The sequence below is a fragment of the Phragmites australis genome, chromosome 22 (assembly GCF_958298935.1).
Source record: "Phragmites australis chromosome 22, lpPhrAust1.1, whole genome shotgun sequence".
NCBI classification, from domain to species: domain Eukaryota; kingdom Viridiplantae; phylum Streptophyta; class Magnoliopsida; order Poales; family Poaceae; genus Phragmites; species Phragmites australis.
The window spans coordinates 7003540-7029799 of NC_084942.1; the positions used below are offsets into that span (position 1 = coordinate 7003540).

General features: G+C 43.9%; 2 protein-coding genes across 2 annotated transcripts; one reads left to right on the forward strand and one right to left on the reverse strand.

Moving 5' to 3' along the window:
* Positions 1–222: 222 nt before the first annotated feature.
* Positions 223–4804, forward strand: LOC133904891 (diacylglycerol kinase 2-like). The gene is made up of 8 exons (XM_062346531.1): positions 223–367; positions 917–2033; positions 2436–2811; positions 2919–2995; positions 3201–3320; positions 3402–3566; positions 3716–3853; positions 4200–4804. Exons 2-8 carry the CDS (start codon positions 945–947, stop codon positions 4350–4352), a joined length of 2118 nt encoding a protein of 705 aa, XP_062202515.1. The 5' UTR covers positions 223–367; positions 917–944; the 3' UTR covers positions 4353–4804.
* Positions 4805–13028: 8224 nt separating this feature from the next.
* Positions 13029–15068, reverse strand: LOC133905266 (uncharacterized). Its single transcript, XM_062347010.1, has 3 exons — positions 14784–15068; positions 14606–14672; positions 13029–13690 (listed from the first exon to the last, which is right to left on the reverse strand). The coding sequence occupies exons 1-3, from the start codon at positions 14871–14873 to the stop codon at positions 13404–13406; spliced, it is 444 nt and encodes a 147-aa protein (XP_062202994.1). The 5' UTR covers positions 14874–15068; the 3' UTR covers positions 13029–13403.
* Between the last annotated feature and the right edge of the window lie 11192 nt (positions 15069–26260).

Sequence of the window (26260 nt, forward strand, 5' to 3'; positions counted from 1 at the left end):
TTAATTAAAAAGGAAGAAATAGGTACTAAGTAGTACTCCATCGGTGGATCTAAAAAGAAAATAGTATGTGTACACGTGGCGTAAGCGTAGAGCTCCGGCTCGCCGGGACACACACCCATACCCGTCACCGTCACAGGACGCGCTTCCGCTTGTGTTGTGCTGTGGGCCCCTGATGATCTCCTTTTTAAACGCACGCCACGACGCCGGCCGGCCGGCACCCACCCACCCTGGCATTCTCCTCTGCAGCGCCCGCCGAACCCAACGGCACGGCGACGCGAGCTAGGCGAGGCGGCCAAGGGCGGAAGCCGAAGCCAAACCAAGCCAAGCGAGCGGACTAGGGCTTGCGAGCCCCGCCCCTGGGCCAGAGGTGAGCGCTCGCGATCCTACCAAATCTGCGCTTACGCACGGGGGCCGAGTGGGGTTCGGCGGGGGTTGAATCCTTGTGGGGCGACGGGGAACGCGGGATCCCGGCGGGGAACGCGCGTGAGGTCGCCTCTTAGTTTTTTTGTTCCTTCGATTCGTGCCTTCCTTCTTCCTTGGAGATTGGTCGGTGGAATTGTTTTCCTCCGCCGGAATCGGAGGGGTTAGGGGGACCCTCGGTGTCGGTGGTGGCCCGGGTTGAATGGTTGATGCGCACGGGGGAGATTCTCTAGCGGGAGCTGGATTTTGGTCATGTTCTTGGGCGTGATCCATGGGGAAATGTGATTTCGTTTGCCAAATGGGATGGGGAGGGGATTGCTTTCCGTTCAAATTTGCCTTTGCATCTCCAAAGCAAAAAGAAATCGTCGAACCCATCGTTGCGTAGGGTACAGTAGCACGCATTGCAGCTCTAGGATGCTAGTTTTGTATTCCGGAGAGGTGAGGTGCTTGGATGAGGAGGACAATATTGACGGATGGATGGTTCTTGCTGTTGCAGCTGCAGGTCTTGAACCTGGCAAAGTGGGATGGACCTGGTGGGACCGTTGCTGGTGAGCACGACCCACTTGCTTGATCCCTCCGGGCTCCAGTTCTTCGGGTGGCTCATCACCGCGGGCTCCTTCGGCCTCGCGGCGCTCATCTACGCCCTCCTCAGGTTGCAGAGGGAGGCGTCACTCTACTGTATCAAGGCGGCCGCCAGGGAGAAGAGGGCCGCGTGGAAGGCACGGCGGTGCCCAAGCTCCAGCCACACGTGGGCCGAGGACCAGTACCGCGGCGGGCAGCCCTCGACGTGCTGCGTCTGCCTGTTGTCGCTCGGCTCTGCGCATGGGGTGGTGGGCCTGAGGGGCGCCGAGGCTGACGTGGTTCACCGCTGCTCTGTGTGCGGGGTGGCGGCGCACCGGTACTGCTCGCGGGGTGCCGAGAAGGACTGCAAGCACGTCGCACAGGCTGGTGATGCGTCGGCCAGCTCGCTGCACCACTGGTCGGAGAGGTGGGTGGAGCTGGACGACAACCCGGAGATATCCTCCTTCTGTTACTACTGCGATGAGCCGTGCGGTGTGCCGTTCATCGGCGTCTCTCCTATATGGCGCTGCCTGTGGTGCCAGCGGCAGATCCATGTTGATTGTCATGCAAAGCTGTTGAAGGAAACTGGGAACACTTGTGATCTTGGCCTTCTCAGAAGGCTTATTGTTCCTCCCCAGTCGGTGAAAGAAGTATGTCAAGGTCCTGCAATCAGTGGAGTGTTCAACTCAATCAAGGAGGGTCTTGTCACTTCATCAGTTAGGGGTCAGGCTAGGAGGTCACGCAGCAAGAAACGCATGAATAACCTTCCTGGTGGAAAGACAGATTCGTGTTCCACAAACAGCTCAATCCTTGATTCAGTGCTTGCTAGACTGCAGGTTCTGAATGGAAAATATGCACTGGCAAAACCTAAGTTGTCTGAAAATTCTCTCGTATATGGATCTGGTATTCCTAATGGAGGAAAGGTAAAGTATGAAATTGTTGATTTGCCACAAGATTTGAGGCCACTGCTGGTTTTCATCAATGGCAAGAGCGGAGGCCGAAATGGACCTTCTCTTAGAAGAAGACTGAACATGTTGCTGAATCCCATACAGGTAATTTATCATTTTACTATCTAGTTAGAAGAAAAGAAAAACTCATTCTTATCAACTGCTGAATCAAATAAACCCTTTTGCAAGTTCTAACTTTATGAACACATCCACTGAAATATTGTAACCATTAATTTACCTTATGTCGTTCTGGAGTTCTAGATATGTAGTCCAATTCTCCTGCCTGATATAAGTACTGGATGATCTGTTGCCATTAAGCGTCACTCTAATAGTAATTTTGCTTTATGTTTTCTCTTTTTGTAGGCACTTAATTTTAAATAGGCTCTAAAATCCATCTGTTTGTATTTTAGTTAAAATATGGTCACATTAATTCCTTCACTGGTACTGTTGATTTGTAACAGATTTAAAACTATAATCCTGACCTGACAATTCCAATCCTTGTTTCAGATATTTGAGCTAAGTGCTTCTCAGGGACCTGAAGTTGGACTGCAACTATTCCACAATGTGAAACACTTCAGAATCCTTGTCTGTGGTGGGGATGGAACTGTAGCTTGGGTTCTTGATGCCATTGAAAAGCAGAACTACGAATCTCCTCCCCCTGTTGCCATTCTTCCTCTGGGAACAGGAAATGACCTATCACGTGTTATGTGTTGGGGTGGGGGTTTATCTTCTGTTGAGCGACAAGGAGGAATATGTGCACTTCTAAATGATGTTGACCACGCAGCTGTTACAGTGCTTGATCGCTGGAATGTAGCCATCAAAGAGAAGAATGGGACAGAAGGTCAATGCACCAAGCAAGTGAAATTTATGACTAATTATTTAGGTATGTTTCATCCTTCAACTTCTACCATCTTACTCAACATTCTTATATTATATATCTCACTTCAGTCGGTAGATGCTGAAAATATATTCTTACTTCTTGAGCCATAGGTATTGGATGTGATGCAAAGGTTGCTTATGATTTCCACACCACTAGGGAGGAAAGACCGGATAAATTTTGCAGCCAGGTGGGGATATATTTTTATTTTTCTTTTGCAGTTTAATCTATATTTCTCCATTTAGGAGATGGGAATTTTCTCATATTTCTGCAGGAAATGAACTGTTTCTTGTGATATTCCTTGAAAATTAATGAGAAATCTCTGCATTTTAATCAGGATTGATTTGATATTACCTTCTATTGTAAAGATAATTGTTTTAATTTTCTCCATGCAGTTTGTCAACAAGCTGATATATGCTAGAGAAGGCGCTAAGGATATGATGGATAGGTCATGTTCTGATTTACCATGGCATGTTAGCCTTGAAGTTGATGGAAAGAACATTGAAATTCCAGAGGTAACATGCTTTATATCTTTCACGAATATCCACTTTGTTTCTTTTCTTTGGAGGAACTTTCTTATCTGGTATTCTCATCAGGATGCAGAAGGTGTGATTGTTATGAATATAGCTAGCTACATGGGTGGCGTTGATCTTTGGCAAAACGATAATGAACATGATGACGATTTCAGTTTGCAATCAATGCATGACAAAATGCTTGAGGTGGTTTGTATATCGGGGACATGGCATCTAGGAAAACTGCAGGTACAGATAATCTTCATACTATCAGTGTTATTTTATTCTCTGTGTTTCCATTTTCCATATCTTATGGTTTTCCTACTGATATGTAGTGGTTTAGCCTTCAGTAATAATATCATGGTATTAACTTACAATCTTTTTTCTGTGGTTGATAGGTAGGACTTTCAAGGGCACACAGGTTAGCCCAAGGAAAGGTTATAAGATTGCACCTCCACAGTTCATTCCCTGTTCAGGTTGATGGTGAACCATGGATCCAGCCACCTGGGTGCCTTGAGATTTCTCACCGTGGACAGGTACATTATCTCTCTGGCCACAATGGATCTGCATTGAAATTTTTTCTCTTTTTTCCTTTGCTCGTGAAGATGCTTCCCCATATAATGAAAAGCAAATTTTATTACATTTTTTATTTAATGTAGCTTATTTAAGAGGTCTCTAGAAGTTATGACTTCCATCAATTATTCCAGATACAAACTATGTAATTTCAGTAAAAGTAGATAGTAAAAGTAGAAAGCTGCGCAACTGGCAGATGAACTTTATGCAATTTCAGTAACCTGCACTTGGTATTCAAATAGACAATTAGGAGTTAAGAAGTGCAATACGTGATGAAATGATTTAATGGAGTGCCTTATTGTTGCGCAGATGTTCATGTTGAGGAGGACATCTGAAGAACCCACTGGGCATGCTGCCGCAATCATGAGTGAGGTCCTTGTGAATGCGGAGTGCAATGGTGTGATAGATGCTGCTCAGAAGAGATTGCTCCTCCATGAGATAGCACTCCGTTTATCGTCCTGACACTCCATCCAGTCCGCTCCCCTTATCTCACAAAGCTAACACCATGCTGTATCAGTAGATTACAAACCCACCCCCTCTGTGGAGAAATCCCTTCCTTTTCACAGACGTAAAATGGAAACAGTTGAGTTGATGTGTACAAGCGGGAAATAGAAAGTTTAAGACAGGTCCTTTGCTTCTTTGTAGCTGGGCTCATCTGAGATGCAGTTCAAGGTGAGAGAATGCCAGTCCATACAAAGAGTTTTGTAGCACATAGAGCATTGTAACTGCAAATAGGGTTCAATGAGCAGTGTAACTAGAGTGTGAGTCAGTGGCTTTTACAAAGGTGTAGATGCAAGTATTATCTCACTTTCTGAAAAGATCTATAATTTGGTACTTCTAATGAGTGACATTTTGTGGTGCTGCTGTGCAGAAATTCATGGTTACAATCCAGCTGGTTGTGTTGTAATTTGGTACTTCTGATGTGTTCCTCCTGTATGTTTTGAAGTCTGTGTTGGTCCAAAAATTAGATGGCATAATGCTGCTTCAAGCTTATTAAGTTGGCTTGTGAGCTCAAACAACCAAACAGCCGCCATTTTGTTAATTCACATGCAGTTTGTGCCCTTGCTGGAAATCATATACATCTCTCTTACCCGTCGGCGCGTATCATTCGCATCCGGATTCTCAGATTTTGGCGGAGGGAAGACCATTGCTGGCTGCATGACCAAGGTGATCAGGGAGGCGGTGAGCTGGGCCTGGGGACCAAAGTAGAGGAGTAGAGGGCTCCGACGCAACATACGGGCTCAATACTTCATCCGAGAACGCTGGGCCTTTGGGAATTTTTTATTTTATATATTTTATTTTTTTAATATTTATAAAATTACACAATCATTTAAAAATTACAAAAATAAACTACTATTGCCTATTCATCAGGCGAGATAAGATCTCCTTTGCCCGATGAATAGACAAGACCAATCCCACCGGTTAGAAGATTAAAAAATAAAAAAAACCATGTCTCGCCCGCTAACTCACCCAGTGAAGGGCGAGCGGCACGTCCGTTGTTAGCTTATGTTCTATACGTGTATGTGTGTATTTCTTTCTTATTTAACTCTCAATTTTATTGGAGAGCACACGAGTGGTCAAAAATTCTAAGCGTTCTTATGAGCAAATTAGACTAGCAATCCATTTTAATTAGTTTGATCAAAAAAATCTAACCCAATATTTAATTAAAATTCTCCAAAGAAGTTTACTTTTATAACTTCTAGCAATTTTTAATGCCTCCAATAAATTCCTAAATCAGAAAAAAAAATTCACTAATATTTTTCCCATGTGATGTAATAATTTATAATTTTTTTCAATCCTTGGTTATTTAGTGAAAAAGTGAGTTCCTTTGTAATGCTTCATTTATATACATTTTTATAATTTCATGTGATATTCTTTTAGTGAATTTATTCTAGGTTATTTGATCATCATAAAATATCATCACTATCTTGATCTCGCCTGGTGAAAAAAAAAAAGAACGAGGACATGTGTCTCCATTGGTATAATGATGGCTCGCACAAGCTTTAAGTTGTTGGTTAAACTTTGGCTACGAATCAAACATAGCTTTTGTAGGTAGTGAGATTGCTCTGCACAATAGCAAGAGCTTACGAATTATTTATGTAATTATATTTGTAGTTTCTCATGTGCTATTTATCTGTCTCAATTATTTTAATTCATCTATAAGTTAGACATTGAATCCAAATCCTTTCAGTTGTTTTATTATTATTTTGTTTAGCTTTGTTCTTTCAATTATTTATATAAATTATACGTATAAGTTACCCCTATCCTTCGTTGCAAACTTGTGATTTATGAATTCATATCAGTTAGTTTTCATGATTGTAGTTTCTAAATGTTTGTATATTAGGTATCCACCTCAATTGTCTGCCAGTTTATACCACATTGCACCGATAATATTTTAGTGAACTTATCCTAAGTTATTTGGTGTATTTTTTTATGATAATATTTTAGTGAGCATACCTCTTGATTGTGCAGCATTTGGATGAATTTGTGCATGTATAAATTCAATTTGAATTAAAAAGAGAATATCACATAAAATGATAAAAATACATATAAATGGAGCATTACAAAGGAACTCACTTTTTCACTAAATAACCTAGACTTGGAATATTTTTATAAATTAGTACATCATATGAGAAGAATATTAGTGAAATTTTCCTAATTTTTGAGAATTTATTTGAGACATTAAAAATTACTAAAAGTTATAAAAGTAGGTTTTTTTGGAAAATTTTAATTAAATATTGGCTTAGACTTTTTGATCAAACTAACTAAAATAGGTTGCTAGTGAGCTCTAGTTGGCTCATAAACACGTTTAGAATTTTTGGAACACTCGTGTACTCTTAGATAAAATTAAGAGTTAAATAAAAAAAAATACACATATGCACCTACAGAACATAGGCTAACAAACGGATGTGCTGCTCGCCAGAGCAAGGTCTCGAATCTTTTAATCTTCTGACCGGTAGGAACCATAAGATCTCGTCTGTTCATTCAGTGAGACCTTATGTCATTCGATGAATGAGCGACAGTAGCTTACTCTTTCAATTTGTTGAAGCGGTCGTGTAATTTTGTAAATATTAAAAAAAATAAAATATATATAAAATTTTTTGGACCTTTTGCTCGCCTGCAAGGAGAATTGGGCTGGCCCACCTCGTTCTATACAGAAAATGTTACTAAGAACTAGTGCATCTCGGATCATTTCTTTCAAACCTTTTTTACTTGCATTTCGGATTTTTCTTTCCATGCATGAGTTCTTCGTTTTTATTTGTAGCCTTCAGTGTGCACGCAATAGTTTTGTAAAGCTCGAGTGCTTTCAGCTCTATTATTTATAGATATGTGTTAGAAGGCATATTCACATGTATGAGTGTGATGTGCATATGTAGTGGTGTGCGCACATGCGGTTATACTTATAATAAAAAATAATAATTTTGTAAGATGTAATATAACAGCTTTATATATATATATATATATATATATATATATATATATATATATATTACTATGCGTATTTTTTAAATGCTTGATGCGCCAATTTACAAGACCTCATGTAATAATTTGACAGATGTACCAGATTTATGCAACGTTTCTAAAGGACTAAAGTAACAGTACCTGATAATATATAATGCAACATATTAAAAGAAGACCTGAAGCAACAATTTGCCGAGCGAATTTTCGAGAAAGAAAATAATTTACATAGCCACAGCAACATGCGATGCTTCAAACGACTACATCAAGTGCAGGGGATGACATCACCAAATTCACATTCTTATCCCTAATTCTGCACTAATTAAGTGATGTATTCATGTGATTAGTGAAGATCCTGTGTCTAAGATTAGTTTAATTCCTAACAAGAGTAACCTATCTTGGCATATGTTCATCAACATTCCTAATTCAAGTGAGTGTTTATAACCTATGGTCTGTTCATAGATGGAGTGGTTAACGATCTGTGAACTCCCTGAATAAGCTCCTTATCAAAACAAGATATTTGGAGACTTGGAGTTGAATCGAACAACTATTTCAACGAAAAATCATCAACTTTGAAATAGGTGAAGAATTTTGAACTCAAATCTAGAAACTATTAACTCGACCCAACTTTGAACTTGATTATTGAGAAATCAATCAATAACGTACACTTTCAACTTGATTTTGACCAAAAAACAAACTACCCCTTCTATTTTCAATCATATCCCAACTCTACCTGAGATTCCACCCTAATTTCACTCACCTCTGGTAGATGAGCCATCGGTGCTAGTTTTTTTAGGCAATGCCATGGTGTAGGCTAGGGATAGCAATCGGGTATGGTGAGTACGGGTAGTGTTTATCTATATCTGTACCGTTAGTTTTTTTATCCACTCGCGGGAAAAGATCCGGCGCTAGGCTTGTCGCCCATAGGTTTACCCGTTAGGCGGCGACGCGCTCGGCTAGGGCCGGGGTCAGCTGAGCGAAGAGCAGACAAAGCTGCTGGGGGTTTTGAGAGGGGGGCAGACTGAGTGGTTGAGTGGATGAAGGATGCTAGGGTTTGGACCCACTTGTCAGAGAACTATACGGGTATACGGGTTTCACGGATATAGGCACGTCTTACCCATAGCCATACTCGTCTACATATCAGGTAGTATTTTCTGCTCACGAACGTATCCGTATGTACCAAATCCTATCCATATCCTACCCTCTTTGGGTATTTACCCGCGGATAAACGGGTAATCAGGATAAATTACCATCCCTGGTGTAGACGCCTCGAATGAAGGGGATGATCGCCTGTGGAGAGTAGGAGAGGACAACTAGCGAGACGCCAAAGAGACAACGTATGAGGAATGAGGTGGCATATACTCACGGGCCGACAAAAGTGCATGGAAGACGAAGTCTTTGCGAATCAAATAGGAAAAATATGTCAGTGATGCTAATTCACCTTGAAGGACTAGGGTACACAGCAGCTTGACCCAGCTCATTATACCTACGAGCCGATGCCCCAAACTCAGGTCTCAATGGGTTTGCTATACGCACAGGCCCAACTGAAATCACAACCAAGGTACTAGGCTAACTTAACCTAAAAGACTAGCTTGATAGGTGAGGGACCCTCCACCTTTTATGTCATGCTCCCCTATCATCAATTTTTGACGTGAGACGGAATCCAATAATCTCCCCTAGCACACATCAGGCCTCAACAATCTTCCTAGTCACACACAACCCGTGTGACCCTAGAGACGTTCTAGGTTTACATGCAACCATACGACCGTGAAGATGTTCCGAATTAACTGATCTTCGACTCTGATACCACTTGTTAGGGTACGCAACAACCTAGCCTAGATCGCTACCCATGTCTCAATAGACCTGCTATACGCACATACCCAACCAGAACCACAACTAAGTTTCTGAGCCAACTCAACCCAAAAGACTAGCCTGATAGGTGAGTCTTTTATATCATGCTCCTCCATCATTAATTTCTGATGTGGGACTGAATCCAACAATCTGCCCCCGTCACATACAACCCGTGTGACCCTGGAGACATTTCGAGCTCATCCGCAACCGTACAACCCTGAAAATATTTCAGATTTACCGATATTGGAATTTAATACCACTTGTTAGGGTACGCAGTAGCCTGACCCATCTCGCTATACCTACGGTTCGGTGCCTCGAGCTCAGATCTCAATAGGTCTGCTATACGCATAGGCCCAACCGAAATCATGACCAAGGTCCTTAGCTAACTCAATCCAAAAAACTAATCTAATAGGTAAGGTACCCTCTACCTTTTATGTCCGGCTTCCCCCCTCATTCATTTCTAATGTGAGAATAAATCTAAGAATCTCTCACGTCACACATCAGGTCTTAACAATCTCTCCTGTCATACACAACCCGTGTGACTTTGGAGACGTTTCGAGCTCACCAGCAACCGTGCGACCCTAGAGATGTTCTGAATTTACAACCTTAGACTCTAATACCACTTATTAGGGTACACAACAGTCTGATCTAACTCGCTATACCCACAAGTCAATGCCCCCAACCCAAGTCTCATTAGACCTACTATATGCACAGGCCCAACCAAAACCACGATCAAGATCCTAAGCCAATTCAACCCAAAAAGATTAGTCTGATAGATAAGAGACTCCACTTTTTATATCATGCTGCCCCATCATGTTTCCGATGTGGGATTAAATGCAACAAAAAAAAGTACTGTACAACAATTACTATAACACGCATTCTATTCTTCAGGTGCTTTTTTTCGCGTCATTTCAGTCAACACGTTCTTCTTCTCCAGTGAGTTAGCGGTAGGGTTTTTGGAGTCGCCGATGTTGTTTCCTGAGCTTAGGAGACCCGCGGCTGGAGGCTAGCCCGGCGGCGAGGGGCAAACAATGCAAGACAGAAAACATCTCCTTGAACAAGCACGCTCTCTTGCAGCCTTGATCACTTCCCTCCAAAGAAGCTCCTGCCATGGCCGGCGCTTGTGCCTAGTGCTTGAGAGGCGGTGCCTCCATTATGGGTAAGCTCTGCGGGTTGCTGCTCTTGGTCCACTCCCTGAGCAGAGTCACTGCCGCAGTAGCTGGCCTGGGGTGCTGAGGTGTCACGAAGGGGCAACCATGCGACGAGATGTCGCCGTGCGGTAGATGGCTGGAGGGGGAGGAGAGGGAGCGGTAGTGCTTCATAGCCTTCTTCTTCTTCACGGCCTTCAGGACGAAGGGTATGAGGCCATCCATTTTGCTCTCATACAAGGGACCGGGCAGCCAGGGAGGAGGAGGTTCTTAAAAGGTAGTACAAGTCTACGAGGTGTGTATGAAACGTCTGACTAATGACCAGGCAAAATAATTTAATTTTAGCTTATTCATCTAGAAAACTAGGCCAGCTATTCCCTAACATTCATCACAAATTGTATTCTAACATATGATTTCATACTGTGGTTTTATTGAAGTACCTTCTATAAAGTGTATTATTATTGACAACTCTTGATGACGGCATGCATAGTGTATAAACTATAAACTGTTTCTATAATCTAGTTGCAGTTATACATTACCAATTGTTTCTGCATCATGTCATTCCTTGATTTTTTTTCTCCTTTTATATTACCATATTAAGCTGGAGAGCATTAGGACAATATAGAGTTGACCTGGATGAATAATTGAAGGTTTCTTTTGGCCACCCAAAACTTTGCAGCGGGTCATGTTTACCTAGGGTTGTTAATATTTTTTGGCTTGTCAATGACAGGGGCCAGCGGAAAGGATAATACATCGCAGAAGACATTAGGAAATTCATGGAGCGCATGAAGTTCAAAAGATACCATTTGGAGGGGATCCGGCTAGTGAGGAGAAAGAACTGGAAAGTAAACGGCCAATGGTACGTTTAGTTTCATATTCTTATTAATCCCAACCATCCGTCCAGTAAATGAGCTAAGGAAGCTTAGATGACTGTGTCAAGGTCAACTGGTGCAACAAATGTATCAATCCATTTCAATCTTGTCAAGTGTAGTGACATGCTTGTTAGCCTAGACTTTAGATTATTGGTCAATTACTTTAGGATCTGAAAGTCTTCACCTCCTTTACATAAGCATCACTTCACTTGATGTAAATTATTAGGTTTGGCAGTACCTCTGGTCCAAAAATCACCACTTTACACAAGTAACCCTCAAGCCCACATATACATACACAGTGTGATTTATTTTCGTCCTAAATCCAGGCGTCTCTTATATAATTATCAGCACAATTCTGTTCCAGCTCTCGAATATAATTCGAAAATTGTGTAGCCGTCGACATGATGGAGACCTAGGCCTAATTTGAACTACCTGTCGCCAATATTAAGAAATTTGAACTGGCATATTTATTTAAATTCTTGCATTCAAGAGCTATGTAAAACTTAAACTAAATGAAGGATGGCTCAAACTGTACAAGTTGTTCAAGCTGTTAAAACAATATCCCTACACAAACATTTTAGAGTGCGTCTGGTTGAAAGGCAAGGTTTGATAGGATATGGTCATCTATATTTTTTTAATGAGATGATCTAATTTTCTGTTTGGTTGGGATGGATGGGATAAACTAATTTTCTGTTTGGTTGGTAGGATTAGAGTGAAAAAGATAATCTAGTTTTCTATTTAGTTGGATGGATTGAATGAACTGAGTTGGTTGTAATGATTTTTGGTAAATTTATCCTTTGATTGTACAACATTTGAATAAATTTGTGCACGTTTGAATTTGTCTGAATTCAAATTGAATTAAAAAGAGAATATTAGATGAAATGATAAAAATGCATATAAATAAAGCATTACAAAAGAACTCTTTTTCACCAAATAACTTAGGGTTCAAAACACTTAAATAAAATTAGTACATCACATGAGAAGAATATTAGTAATTTTTTTAGGTTTTTGGAAATTTATTTGAGGCATTAAATATTGCTACAAATTACAAAAGTAGGCTTCTTTAGAGAATTTTAATTAAATATTGACTCAAGCTTTTTGATCAAACTAAATAAAACGGATTGCTATTTAACTCTAGTTTGCTTAAAAAAAATGTTTAAAATTTTTAAACCACTCTTATACTTTTAGATAAAATCGAGAGGTAAATAAAAATCACCAACGCACGCTATATACACGAGACAGGAGCAGAGCACACTGGATGACTCGGTCCGGCCGTTTTGTTTAGATCGGGCCATCCAGCATCTTCACCGAATATTTGATGAAGCTGACCACCCCATCCACCTGTGCTCCCAACCAAACGCAGTGTTTTTTTAGATAGCCATCTCTTCATCCACCGAACCAAACGCACGCTTACTGTCTTACTACCCAAATGACCAGCAACTGAATTTCTGTTTGTAAGGCACACCATCTCTTTTTAATCGAACAGAACATCACAGGTCCATCATCTGATTTTTATAAAAAAATTTGATAGGACGAGGCCTCGCATGCCGTAAATTATGGGTAAGGGTCTACAAATATTCTAGATAATACCATAGTGATCGACATGGACCATTAGAGATGGTACCGCCAATAAAGAGGAATATTATTCATTCAGAAGCAAATATCATGGTTTTCTCTGACTGTATATACAATTCACTAAGAGCTGGCATATTATTATTGATCAACAATGGTTATCCGAACTACTGGACTCCATGTTAAAAAAGGCAGTAAACATGATGTCATGATTGTCTAGATAGTCACTCAGTGCATCCTTGTGATCCCTTGATGATTTGATACGTACCATGAGCATGTACTACATCACCAGGAACTTTCGGCACAATACTAAGAATTCTCACCCCAAAAAAAACATCCAAAGCACAAATAAGGACAAACTCTCCTATTCATACATCTCTGTGGTGCCATGGCTGTTACAAGTAGAAGTGTAGAACCAGGGTTTCAAAGGAAATCCTAAAACTTCATGAAAGATAAAGGAAAAGACGACCAATTCTTTTTCTTCATTTGTCTCTGAACCACAGTAAAAAACCTCCTTCAAGTACAAAGTACTGTAAGGCCAGTTTTTATTTCTTCAAATGCATTGCTGAAGCAGCCTTAATAATGAGCAATAATTTCAAGCCTCACTGAGTTTAATTGTTCTTGGAGATGAAGGTTAGGTAATACCAAGCTGCACACGCCAGGCCAAGCACAAACAATGGGAGTAGGAAGTCTAGGAAGGTATTCGGATTAGGAGAGCCTTTGTTCCCTTGCATTGTCCTGGAATTTGGTGGCACATCGAAGCTCCCAGAGTCTATGGCCTTTGATGCACTTGGAGGAACGTAGCCCTCGATGCTTCCGATCAGGTAGCTGTCCATCATGCTGATGGCTGATGTGCTGTGTCCCACCTCTTCAAATGCCTCCGTGGCATCCCCAGAGGCTACAAGAATTTATTAATGCCAGAGGAAACCAAGCTTAGCATCTTGTTGACAATTGGACGAAATCCATTTTTGAATTTATCTAATTCAAATTCATGTTGTACGTGCAAATATTAAAGTTTGTGTTCTTTACTTCAATTAAAATAACATGTGTAATTTAAAGGGAATAAGTATCATGGAATCAGTGCTCTGGTTACATTTGGAATGACAAAGTTAGCATGATTAGCGAGGCTTGAAGATTTGACCTAGAGGAAAGCAGCATTTGGAAACAGAAAGAATATGTTAACTTCCATGCCTTGGTCTCTCTTGGGCACAATATATTTCACCCACTTGTCCAACTGTTGGTAAGCAGCTTTGGGATACCCAAATCTTGCATTTTTTGTTTTCCAACAATTGAATCTGGATACTTATTAATAAAAATAATAGAAACATGATATTAGCGTACTAGTGATATATAGCAAAAATCATGACAGTATCACCTATTCAATCATTCATAGGATGGGTACGATTTCAATTAGTAACAAGAAATAGTCACATGGTCTGGACAGATTACTTACTTTTAGACTAACAAGGATAGACCTCTGATCATGAGACTTGGGTATACAAGTAAAGAACATTAAATGGTAATTTGAGTGTATCTAGTACATTTTTATCTTGTAACCATCCCAACTGCTATTTTCCAGAATGAACTTCAGTATGTAACTTGATTGTTCATGTAGTAGTTAAATTAACTTGCAGATCAATTCAGTTCTCGCGGCACGGTTTCACTTGTGAAAAGAGCTATGTCATGAGCTATTGCTAGTAGTTTGATGTAGTCACCAGAAATGAGGAAATTGGTACTCGTGAACAGAAAAAGATGCCAAGAAAATGAAGCTGAAAAAGGGAAAGTAAAGACAATGGGCATAATCTTAGCTTACCAGATGCGTGGAGGAGGACATCCTCTCCGCCAGGGTGATCCTCTAAGAACTTGGTCACATCATACACCTGAAATCAGCCAACAAAACCATCAGAGTCGGACCAAACCCAATCAGATCTCTCCCCTACTGAACCAAGAAAAGCGCAACGAAGATCTCTTTGCTTGCCATTGACCCCGACCTTGCCGTGGATGACGACCCAGCAGTTCTTCCTGGACGCGTGGAGGGAAACCTCGGACGGGGCGAAGAGCTTCTTGGCTTCCTCTGCCATGGAGAGAAATATCGATGCCCTCTTTTGCTTGCCCTTAACTTCCCGATGGGGAGGAGACAGATATCGAGGCGCTGACAGAAATTTCGGTGGCTTGGAGCAAGCGGTGGTGAAGCAGAGCTGAGGTGAGCACGCCAAGAGAGCTGCCTGTTTTGTCTCTGCTCACCGGTTGGTCAGGGCTTGGTTGGTGGTGGCTGGGTGGCTCGTCGGAGAAGACGCGGCGAGGCACCCACCTGCCACGGCCGGAAGTGGGCCGTACTTCGAATGTGGGCTTGGGTTGTGCTGCCAAAAGCACAGACCACTTCGGCCCGCTGTGTCGTCAGTTGCCACCTCTTGGTCTCTGAAAAGGGAAAATTTTGGCGCCTCTTTTCTCGTCCATTCATTTGGCCCAAAATATTGTCCCCACAACATTAGGTTTTACAAAAAAACCTCGGATTGGGCCTGATTTGGCTGGCCTCGACCTTTTAACCAAACCAAGCCAAGTTTCCTTTAGATTTCGTTTTCTTTTTTTTTTTAAGATAAGGGTCCCTTGACCCGGCCTTCTTGTCCCTTGACCCGGCCTTCTAGGATGCCAATTTGTGGATGCCAGAGATTGATCTCTGGTCGGCTAGCTCCCACCTTGAGTTTTTACCAACTGCTCTACGAGCAGCTTCCTAGATCTCGTTTTCTTAACGAGAGTTAGTTGTGAGCCGCTCAGGTAGCTCGTTAGGCTCCATATATGTGATAACCTCAAACTCAGAGTTCAACAATTTAGTGATCTTATTGTGTTTGGACAAACTCAGCTTGCTTGCCATCCAACCTGTAAGCCAAGCCTAGCTTTCGAAAAAAAAACTAAGTGTCGAAACATCTACATTATGTGTATTTATTGACCCACAACAGTGAATTCTGTAATGTTGTTATGAGTTATCATTCTAGATATTACTAACATGATTAAATATTGTTGAAGTGATTAATCTCACATGGACTCTCGACGTTGAAATTGAAGTACTATGGTGAGTTGAACAATCCAGCTCGAGCTTCTTGACGAACTAGGCCGAGCTCTCTTTTTAGCTTGTTAGAGTATCTCCAAGAGACTCTTTATTTAACTTCCTATAGTTAAATTTAGGGATTTATAGACCAAAATCACTCTTCAACAGACTCTGTGTCTGCTTCCCTATCTTTAAAGACTCCCTATCCATCCCCTTTCAACCCCTATATTTGGAGAGCAATTCCCGTTCCCTATCCGTTTGCTTGTGAAGAGGAAAGAGAGAGATGACGGGTGGGGTCCATCTGTCGGTGATACAGTAGAGGATATATAGTGAATGTGATATTGGGTGTTTGTTGGAGATGAAGGAGATTTAGGGATGAAATTTTTTTAGGATGGCTCCTTATATGGAGATATAGGGAATGAGTTTTAGAGAGTCTTTTGGAAATGCTCTTAGTCTTGACGAGCGGAGCGAGCTCGCTTTAATGAACCAAGCCTTAACTAGTTGAGCCCCTGTTTCATCCAGCCCTGCACCACATCAGCCTCACCGCCGTCGTGGGCCACCTGTCGTTGGTGTTGCCGCAGCGCCCAGGGAGAGCTGGTACACGCGTCTCCCTCTCGGCGTTTCTTTGTTTATTATATATAATTGTCTCTGCATTCTTAATTCTTTCATGTTGCAATCTGCAACCCTATATGTATGTATACATAGGAAGGAATCAATTCGACTGCTCGTTCCCCACTAGGGAGGGGATGGAAATCGAATCCTTACTCAGGTCAACGTGCCCCAATTCAGGTTTGTATGATTGATTAGACATCTGCTTTACAACTAGTAGTATTGTTACTCCATCTCATTATATAAATGTAGCAGTATTGTTACATTCAGTCCCTTTTTATCCTTTTGCACTTGAGGAACTTTGTCCATTGTAGTCTCAGCAAGCAGAATGCTTATTTGTTAATATATGCATGGTGCAGATCTCACTAATATGTCAAATTCGACTTGTACCACCCGGGCATGTTTGGACAGGGCGATTAGGATCCAAACACCCTCTTAATATGATTTAGTTCTAATAATTTTACAATAGTCCCCCTCTCCAAGTAGGCCCTTAGGGTTTGCTATGGGAATTTCTAGGATTTAGTCCAGATCCCCCTATCCGAACGCTAAGGTTTCCTATCTTAGAAGGGTTCCATGGTAGTGTTGGTGTTCTAGATATTTGTATTGTTAGCGATAGCAGCTGCCTCCCTATACCACTTCAACACGCCAATTGTCCTCAACGGATCTTCTTAGTCTTTCTGCTGTTAGCTCAACTTCTCTCGCAGAATGCAAGCCCCCAAGCATTATGGTTTTGGCTGCAATATGATTATCGAGTGAACTCGAACCATCAGGCAGGCGGGCATTAAAAGATCCCACTCCCATTTGTACTCGTTTTCACCGCAATATTGATCTGACACGTCATAATGACCGCCCATCCCTGTTTGCAGAGACGAGACAAGCCATAACGCCATCATGACTTTCACCAAACATGCTACGCGCCCGAGGCGACGCCATCGTTTCGGATCTTGACGGCTACGTTTACACAGTACAACCTGTTTCCACCGCTATAAATAGAGGGGACTCGAAGCTGTTTGTCCGTCGTCTCCTTTGTTTCCTTTGCCTATTGCCTCCTAAGACTCATAGAGCTTAAAGCCATAGTCTCCACTCCATATCCGCCTCTTGTGCCAATCCAAGAAGTCCTCTCCCCTAGGTTCCTGAGGTCATTATCATCACGTCCTCCGATGACAAGGACTCGAGTAGCGGGCCTCAGAAGGAGAGGGGTGAAGCATCCACCGTAGATCATCGCCGCCCCCTCACTCAGTGCGTTCACCGTTACATCAATACCTATGCTTCGACGCATCGCTCTGCACCGGAGAGGAATGAGGATGGTGGTGACCTCGACCGGATCATCGACCAAGCCGCCATTGAGGTCTTCGGCAGTGGAACCCCGAGTCGTCGCTGGCGAAGGAGGCACAGTCACCTTCTCCGTCAACAACCACCAGATCGCCTTCACGCCAGGCAGAAGACCACTTAGCATCACCTGCTTCGGTCAGCAGCTCCAGCAGGGCCTTCACCTCGACCACTTTTTCTGGCCCTTATGCTGGTCGGTAGCTGATTCCTAGGGAGCTGCCATCCGAGGGAGGAGTATAAAAGGTTCCTCAACTTGTTCAAGGGCGAATGAGGGTTCATACGCTTCCAAACTTTTGGAGGTTGTGGATCTTCACTATTTGCTAGAGCTAGGTGGATCCTTTCTGCTAATTTTGCACTAGCCATGTGGTTATCAAGTAGCTAACCGAATCGAATGTAATCAACTTACATGTAATCTACCTTTTCTATGAATAAAACTTTTGGAGCTAGTCAATATTCCACGAGTGCTCAAGTATCTCATCATTTGGAGTAGATAGTCGTACTAACCCAGGTATAGTGACTTTGACTACTATGTAGGATCCTTCCCGCTTAGGTGATAACTTTTGGTGTCGGGTCTATTTCTGCACCTTTCGTAGGACAAGGTCCCCAGCAGCGAGTTCTCTGGGTTTAATTCTATAGCTTTGATATCTACGCAATGCCTGTTGATACTTAGCCGCTCGAATAGATGCTCGATCTCGGTACTCCTCGAGTAAATTTATGGCATCCGCTCGTAGTTGCTCCTACCCTTCTTCGAAGTAACTTTCCACTTGATGTGATCCGAACTGCAACTTAGTCGGGAGCATCGCTTCCTCTCCATAAACCAAGAAGAACGGAGTTTCACCGATGGCTCTATTGGTCGAAGTATGAATGGCCCATATTACTGAGGGAAGCTCTTTCACCCATCGTTTCGAGTAGGCTTTTAGCTTGTCGAAGACCCGAGTTTTGATGCCCTGTAAAACTATTCCATTAGCACGTTCGACTTGACTGTTACTCTGCGGGTGAGCTATTGAGGCCAAATGAGTTTGATATTGAATTCTTCACAGAATGCAATAAAGGTTCCACTTCTGAACTGGCTACCGTTATCCATAATTATCCGATGTAGAATGCTGAATCGAGTAATTATACGGCCCACGAACTGCACTGCGAAGGGTGTAAGCTCCACTGCCTATTTTCCTATGCGTCTTGTCACCTCTTGATTGTGGAACATGTAGCCCAATGGGTATGAGGTTAGTGTGGTGATGTCGTGGGCGAGGAAGTAGTGCCAAAGCTTGTCGTAGGTTATCAAAAGTGCATATGCCACCTTTTCGAGCTATGTGTAGCGTGTCTTGGCCTTAGCTAGGGCCTCCGAAACGTAGTAAACCACCCTCTAATTGGGGCCTTCCTTTTCTTCCTCCCGTACGAGTACGGTGCTTACAGCGAAGGTGGAGGTGGATAGGTACAGGAGGAGCCTCTCACCGAGATGGGGTATAGCAAGCGTCTTGAGGTTGGACGGGTGGCCTTGAGGGCCTCAAAGGCGTCCTAACACTCCTTTGTCCACGTGAATGGCCTGGAGCCCCTCAATGTTTTAAAGAACGGAAGGTTGTGCTCAGCGGACTTGGCAAGGAAACGGCTGAGGGCTGCTAGGCGACCGGCCAGGCGTTAGATCCCCTTCGATGTGGTGGGGAGTGCCATCTCTGTGATGTCATGGATTTTGCTAGCGTTAGCCTCAATGCCACGCCTAGAGATGAGGCACCCTAGTAATTTCCTAGCTTTAGCACCAAAGACGCACTTCTTTTGGTTAAACTGTACGCCAGTGACCTAGAGGTTGTTGAAGGTTTCCTATAGGTTCGCAACGTGGTTAGCTTCAATCTTGCATTTAACGACTATGTCATCAACGTAGGCCTCCATGTTGTGGCCTAACTGTTGTTCCAGGATCTTTTGTACTAGACAGGAGAAGGTGGCTCTGCCATTTCAAAGGCCAAAATACATCTGGACGTAGCAGTACACTCTAAAGGGGGTAATGAAGCTGGTCTTGCCATCATCCTCAGCGACCATCCAAACCTAGTGGTATCTGGAGTATGCGTCCAGAAAGCTGAGCAACTCGCAGCCAGCGGTGGAGTCCACCAGCTGGTCTATGCAAGGGAGTGGGTATGGTTCTTGTGGGCAGGCTTTGTTGAGCACTGTGAAATTAATGCACATGTGTCATTTTCCATTAGGCTTCTTGACCAAGACCGAATTTGATAGCCTCCCTGAATAGATGACCTCCCAGATGACGTCGGCCTCCAGCAGCTTCCGGACCTCCCCCTTTGCAGCCTCCGCTCACTTGGTGGATAGCTTGTGAAGCCCCTGTCGTATAGGTCAAGCCTACGGGTCGACTCGGAGGGCATGCTCAATGATGTGGCGGTCGACTCCGGAGAGGTCCTACAGAGACCATGCAAATACATCAGAGTTGTCTCTTAGGATGGCTATGAGTTGAACTTCTTGCTCTGAAGTGAGGTCTACCCCGATTTGGAATGCTTGGTCGGGATTCCCTTCTCCCAATGGGACATGCTTGACATCCCCCACTGGTCATGGCTTCAGAGGGACCCAACGTTCGAGGCATGTCGGAGAGGGATCTTTAAGGGGGCCTTCAGCCACATTATGCATGTGGCAGTTGTCGAGAGGGGCGGAGTGCCCATACTCGATGTGCCTAGCTAAGTATTGATCGCCATGTACGAAGATGAGCCCCTGGGGCCCAAGTACCTTCATGCAGAGGTAATTGTGATGGGAGACTGCTTCGAACTTGTTCAGAGTTCCCTGGTCTAGGATGACGTTGTATGTGTAGGGCATGTCCACGACATCGAAGGTGATCATCTCGATCCACATAGTGGGGCCTTCATCGAAGGCGACAGGTAGCTCTATCTGGCCTAGGGCATCGAGGGGAGCTCCGTTGAACCCTTGAAGGGGCCTCCGTGCTGGAGAGAGCCAGCTCGGTGAAATGTGGAGCTAGTCAAAGGCATGTATGAAGAGGATATCTATGAAGGTTCCTCTGTCGATCAGCACCCTTCGAACTTTAGTTTTGGCAATGTTGGTCGTGATGACCAGCGCGTTGGTATGGGGGAAGGTTACTCCCATAGAGTCATCGTGGGAGAAGGTTATCGGGGCTTCAGCCCATCCAGGGACTTGGTGGTGGATGCTAGTGGCCTCGACGTGGTTGACCCCATGTGCATAATCCCGCTACTACTGCTTTGAGGAGCCACCAAAGGGCCCTCCTCCTATTATGGCCAGGACCACTCGCCTAGCATGGTCCCCTTTGTCGACGTGTTGCACAGTGGGTAGTGGCGGTGGTAGAGGTAGAACCAACGGGGGAGAGTTTTGGAAGGCTAGGTGATCAATCTGGTGGCCTGCTGCTAGCCTACGGCATGCACACTGCTTGTCATCGACCGGACCCCTGTCGTGCGTGCTGCCACCTCTCAAGGTACTCCTCTCGAAAGGTGATAAGGGTCTATCAATATTCGGTGTTGTGGGCTCATCTCGCCCCGTGCAGAGTGCACCAGTATCCTTCTTCTAGCTGCCGGCCATAGGCGCGTTGCCGCTCGGGGAAGGCTCCGGAGCGCCCTCGGCCACACCCCCTGAAACGGGGCAAGCTCACAGCCCCCCAGTCTTGAGCGATGTTGTGCATGCCGCACCATTGTTTTTGTCGAGGCCTGAGCGCCCCCAAAGCCCTCGGCTTCCTCGTAGCCCATTTTTACCGATGGAGGTGACGGGGCATGCGAGGACCCCGCTTGAGTGGTGGGCTTCTCGGGCTCAACACAGGGGATCGTAGTGATACGCATAGTCTCTTGACATAGCCGCACCTCCTCCGCATGTGGGTATTCCTCGAATTTGCACATAAGGGCACTTACTGAGGCTCGGTGGCCAGACCTTAAGTAGCGGCGTAAATGACCGATGACTCCAAAATGTCTTTTACCGGGACCTTGGTTTGGGTGAACCTTTGGAAGTACTACCGGAGGGTCTCACTAGGCTGTTGCTTAATGGCATATAGGCTCCCCAAAGGTCATTGGCTCAATGAAAGTACATTGGAAGTTATTGCAAAAGGCACCCCTGAGCTGGGCCCAAGCATAAATAGACCCGGGTTCTAGTGCCTAGAACCATCGGAGGGATACTCCTTCCAGAGCGAGAGAAAAGCACTTGGCCATGGCGGCTTACCCACCTTTGTTGGCTTCAATGGCAAGGGTGTACGCGCGAGTGATCTCCTCCGGGTCTGAATCACCTTTTGCATTTAGGAAGCTTGAGGGTCCAAAACTCGTCCGGGAAGGGTACGACCTACAGGTCTTCTTGAAGGAGGGAGTCAGAGTTGACGAGCAAAGCCTCGTGCCGATAAGCCCGAGGCTCTGCTGCCTATTGGTCGACCGCAGATGGCTTGTGATGGTGATGAGTCATGACGACGAAGCCCTCGCTAGCCCCGGAGCCTGGGCCAGCGCAACATTGACCGTTATAGGAGCCACAACGGTCATGTAAGTAGGCGGTTGTGCTGCCCACAGAGCCACTTGTAGCTCCTCCAGATGAGCCCAGAGAGCCACCACGTGTGCCTGCTAGCCAACCACAGTGGCTTGTGCGGCTGCGGCCTCAGCCGCAACCCCCCGGTGCACAGCGAGTCCCGCTCCTTGTTGCTGCTAAAGGGCCTCTGAAATGGCGAGGCCCCTAGCGTCAGTCACAGCCAGGGTCGTGGTCGAGTCGCCAATGGCCGCGGGGCTCTCATTTTGGCCAGTAGTCATCGGCGTAGTGTAATACAAGTCATTAGTGTAGAATGAGCTTGGTCGTAGCGGTCGTGTGGACTTTCGCACCGGCATGGCCAGGGAGTCGGTCGTCTGGGCCGCCGCCCTGACCATGTTCTTCTTTGGTGGCATCCTACCTCTCCTAATACTTCTACATGTATTCTCTCCCCACAGACGGTGCCAGCTATTGGGAAAAGAAAATATCTTCCACGAATAAAGTATGGTGAGAGCCAATTCACTGGAATGACTCAAGCTTAGAGGAGAAGTGAAGATAAATAGAACACCATGTGTTTCTAGAGAAATCTGCCCCCTTGGCTTGGTGACCAAAAGTTTGTATTTATACTGATATTCATAGTGTGAATGTACAAATATGCCCATATGAGGCTGATAGAGATACAAGTTCTTTACTGTATCATAGGGTATAGGGATAGCCCCGTAATTCATAGCTACGGCTAGTGGGATGATTATCCTACTGGATGGTTATTTATTTCGGCGTCGCACTACACCAGCTTGTCAGGCGGCCACCACTTGCGCCAGCGTGTCAGGCAACCACATTTGACTGGTATTAAATGCCGGTTATTTCGCTGCAAGTGGGGGCAACCTGCGGGCCCCCTCCTAGTTGATCTTTCTGAAAGGCCAATGGCTCCGGGGTCAGGAGAGCCCCGAAGGCATAGCCTCTGAGACCCCTCCGAAGCCATAGGGTCCCGGAGGGGTCCTGAGCCTAATGGTCCTCGGGTCTAGACTGGTGGAGCCAAGGAGGTATTGGGGGTCCTTGATTGCAACCCCGTAACATCCATAATCCGAGAAGTACTCATAACTCTTAAAAAAAATCCCTTACAAAGGGGCGAGTGACCGAACATACATGCTATGGTTGATGCTGATCATTATTGATACACAAATGAGTTGTCTCCGCCTTTGTAAAGGAAAGACCAAAATATTGTTAATGCAATATCACTTGTCAGTTTGGCAAAGTAAAGAATGCAACAAATAAGGTCTCATAGGTAGGAAGAATTCTTTTAGAAAAGATTAAATTATTTTGTATTAAACATAGCATGGATGTTCCTACATTGGATGATAAATATATGCCTAGTGAAAAATCCCCATGGTGAGTTCTCTATTAAGCTTGTTAAAATAAATAAGCATGTTCTTTATGATTTTACATCATGTCGGCTATAAAAGCACCAAAGGAAACCCTCATGCAAATTGACAAGACCCCAAGGCAATTCCTCTGGTAAGAGTGCAAGCCATTGATGGGAGGCAACTGCAACCCGGAGTATGCAAATGAGAAAAGGTATGCAAGCCGGAGTGCAAAGGTGGCCTTGGAATACTTCAAATGCGAAAAGGTATGCAAGCCGGAGTGCAAATGTGGCCTTGGAATACTTCAGCTAGAGGCCTTCAGGGGGCACTGCGACAATGTTTGTTGTACCAGGAGTGGAAAGCTCATCACAAGTTGTGGATTGGTGCGGAAGGTGCCTTGTCACACAGACAGACTTCTCTTTGCAGCGTCATCAAAGATCACCATTGGAAATGGCGAAGCCACCACCTTCTGGCATTCGGCCTGGGTGCAGGGCCATAGGCCAAGGGACCTTGCCCTGCTCATCTACGCTGCATCCAAAGCGAAATAACAAACGCTTCGAGAGGCACTCGTTTCTAACTTGTGGATCCAGGACCTGTCCCTACGACAAAACATTACACCCCTAACACATTGTCCAGTTCATACGCATTTGGCATGCAGTGCGGCGGGTGCAACTACAAACAAACGTCCCTGATGATATATCCTGGGAATACTCCAAGCATGGGGAGTACACCATGGCCTCAGCCTACAGCATTCAATTATAGGGCTATGTGGAAACAAACTACAACCAACTGTTTTGGAAAGCTTGAGCTCCGTCTAAATGTAAGTTTTTCACATGGCTAGCAAACTAGAACAAGCTCTGGACCGCTGATCGGCTGGCAAACAGGGGATAGCCCTGTGTTATCACATGTGTCCTCTGCCGGAGGGTTCCCGAGTGATGTTTCTACCTTTTTGTTTGTTGGAATATGTGTCGAATATGTGTACATGGTAGATTACATATAGACTTGACTTGTAATTGGGTGGGACTAGGATTAGAGTTGTAGTCGAACTCTAATTCCGGGCCTTTAAATAGAAGGCACCACCGTTGTAACCATGGGAAGACGAAACAGTTGGGGAGGAGCGTCCGTAGTCATGCCCCGAGGATGTAGGCAACTTGGCCGAACCTCGTTAAAAAAAGATCGTGTCTTGTGTGTTGATCTTGTGCTTGGCTTGATGATCCTGGTGATACTTCCGCTAAATTCCTAACATTGTTGAATGCAGATACACCAGGCGTGTGTGGCGTCTCTTGGCTCTCTGGGTGTCCCAACTAGCCATAGCCTCATATTCCTAGCCTCCCTCAGATTCAACGCATGACTGGTGGACATATCTAACCCACAACCCTAATATGCCGCCGAAGGTACTAAAATCGCTCACATCCTGGTTTGCTGGGAGATTTGGAAAGAAAGTGTTAAAAGAGTATTTTTTTGCAATGAGTCTAGTGAAAGATAAGTTGAGAAATAGTATGAGTTATATTTATTAAACGAGATATTTTTTTCAAGATAAGTGAGGATGACAGAATCAAGACTTTCATGATTATGAGAAATATGTAAAGTGAATAATCTAGAGTAGTATTGTAATCTTCTATTTATATCAAATCTTATTTTATGTTTGAACTATTTATATTTTATTTTTTTGCAAATTTTGAACTTATTTGTTTAATTTACGATATTATGAGACTTTTTAATATATTTTTATTGTATTTTTTGCAAATTTTAAATTGCAGTATTATGAAAATTTGGAGTGCACACCCAACATAAAAATCATAGCTCTGCCACTGTGCGCACGCCTAACCTTAGTTGCGCAATGTGTGGCACCCAACAAAATAGACCCTTACATACTAGAGATGCCATAATTTTTGAAGAATAATACAATATACGTGGGAGATTGAACTATTTAGAGTCGCGCGGTAGCTTTCGTCAACAAGGTCGCGCATTCTATTTATTGAGAATTTTATGCATGTCGTTTGTAATTTCTGGGTGTTCTCTCTTTTTCCGTTTCAAGGTACCGCGGTGTAATTTACTCTTTTCAATTGAGCAATGTAAATTTTTTTTCTCTTGCATGTTTAAGCCGTTAATCCCAGGCACTACGGATCATCGTCATATTTATGCTAGCACTTTTTTTTTTGCGAATCGCTAGCACTTGGATTGAAGTGGAGGATAGATCACCACCCGTTGACGTTTTAGTGATAAGAGCGAAGTTAGCCAAGTTTGCATGGTAGTCACTTTGGCACATCATCGGCTGGTTGTTTCTAATTATCTACGTTTACTCAAGCATTCCCGGATAGACTTGTGTTTGTACGGAAACGGAGTAACATCGCACTACAAATCGACTAGTGCAAACCAGTGCTTCCGCTCACAAGTGGGACGAGTCCTACCGTAACCAAGTTTGCAAGAGTGGACTGTACACCAGAAAATAATCCTAGAGATCTAGTTTTATGTATTCGAGGGCTAACCTAATTTATAATGTGATACGAGACATTAGTAACTATTTTATAAATGAGTTGATGAAAATCATAGTGAGAAAAACAAAGAAATTCAACAAAATAAATTATTGTTCATGTCTTCTTCCTCAAACCCTCAAGTATCTTTGCTTATCTTCTTCCTCAAACCCTTTCCTCGCATGCATCACCATCTCTAG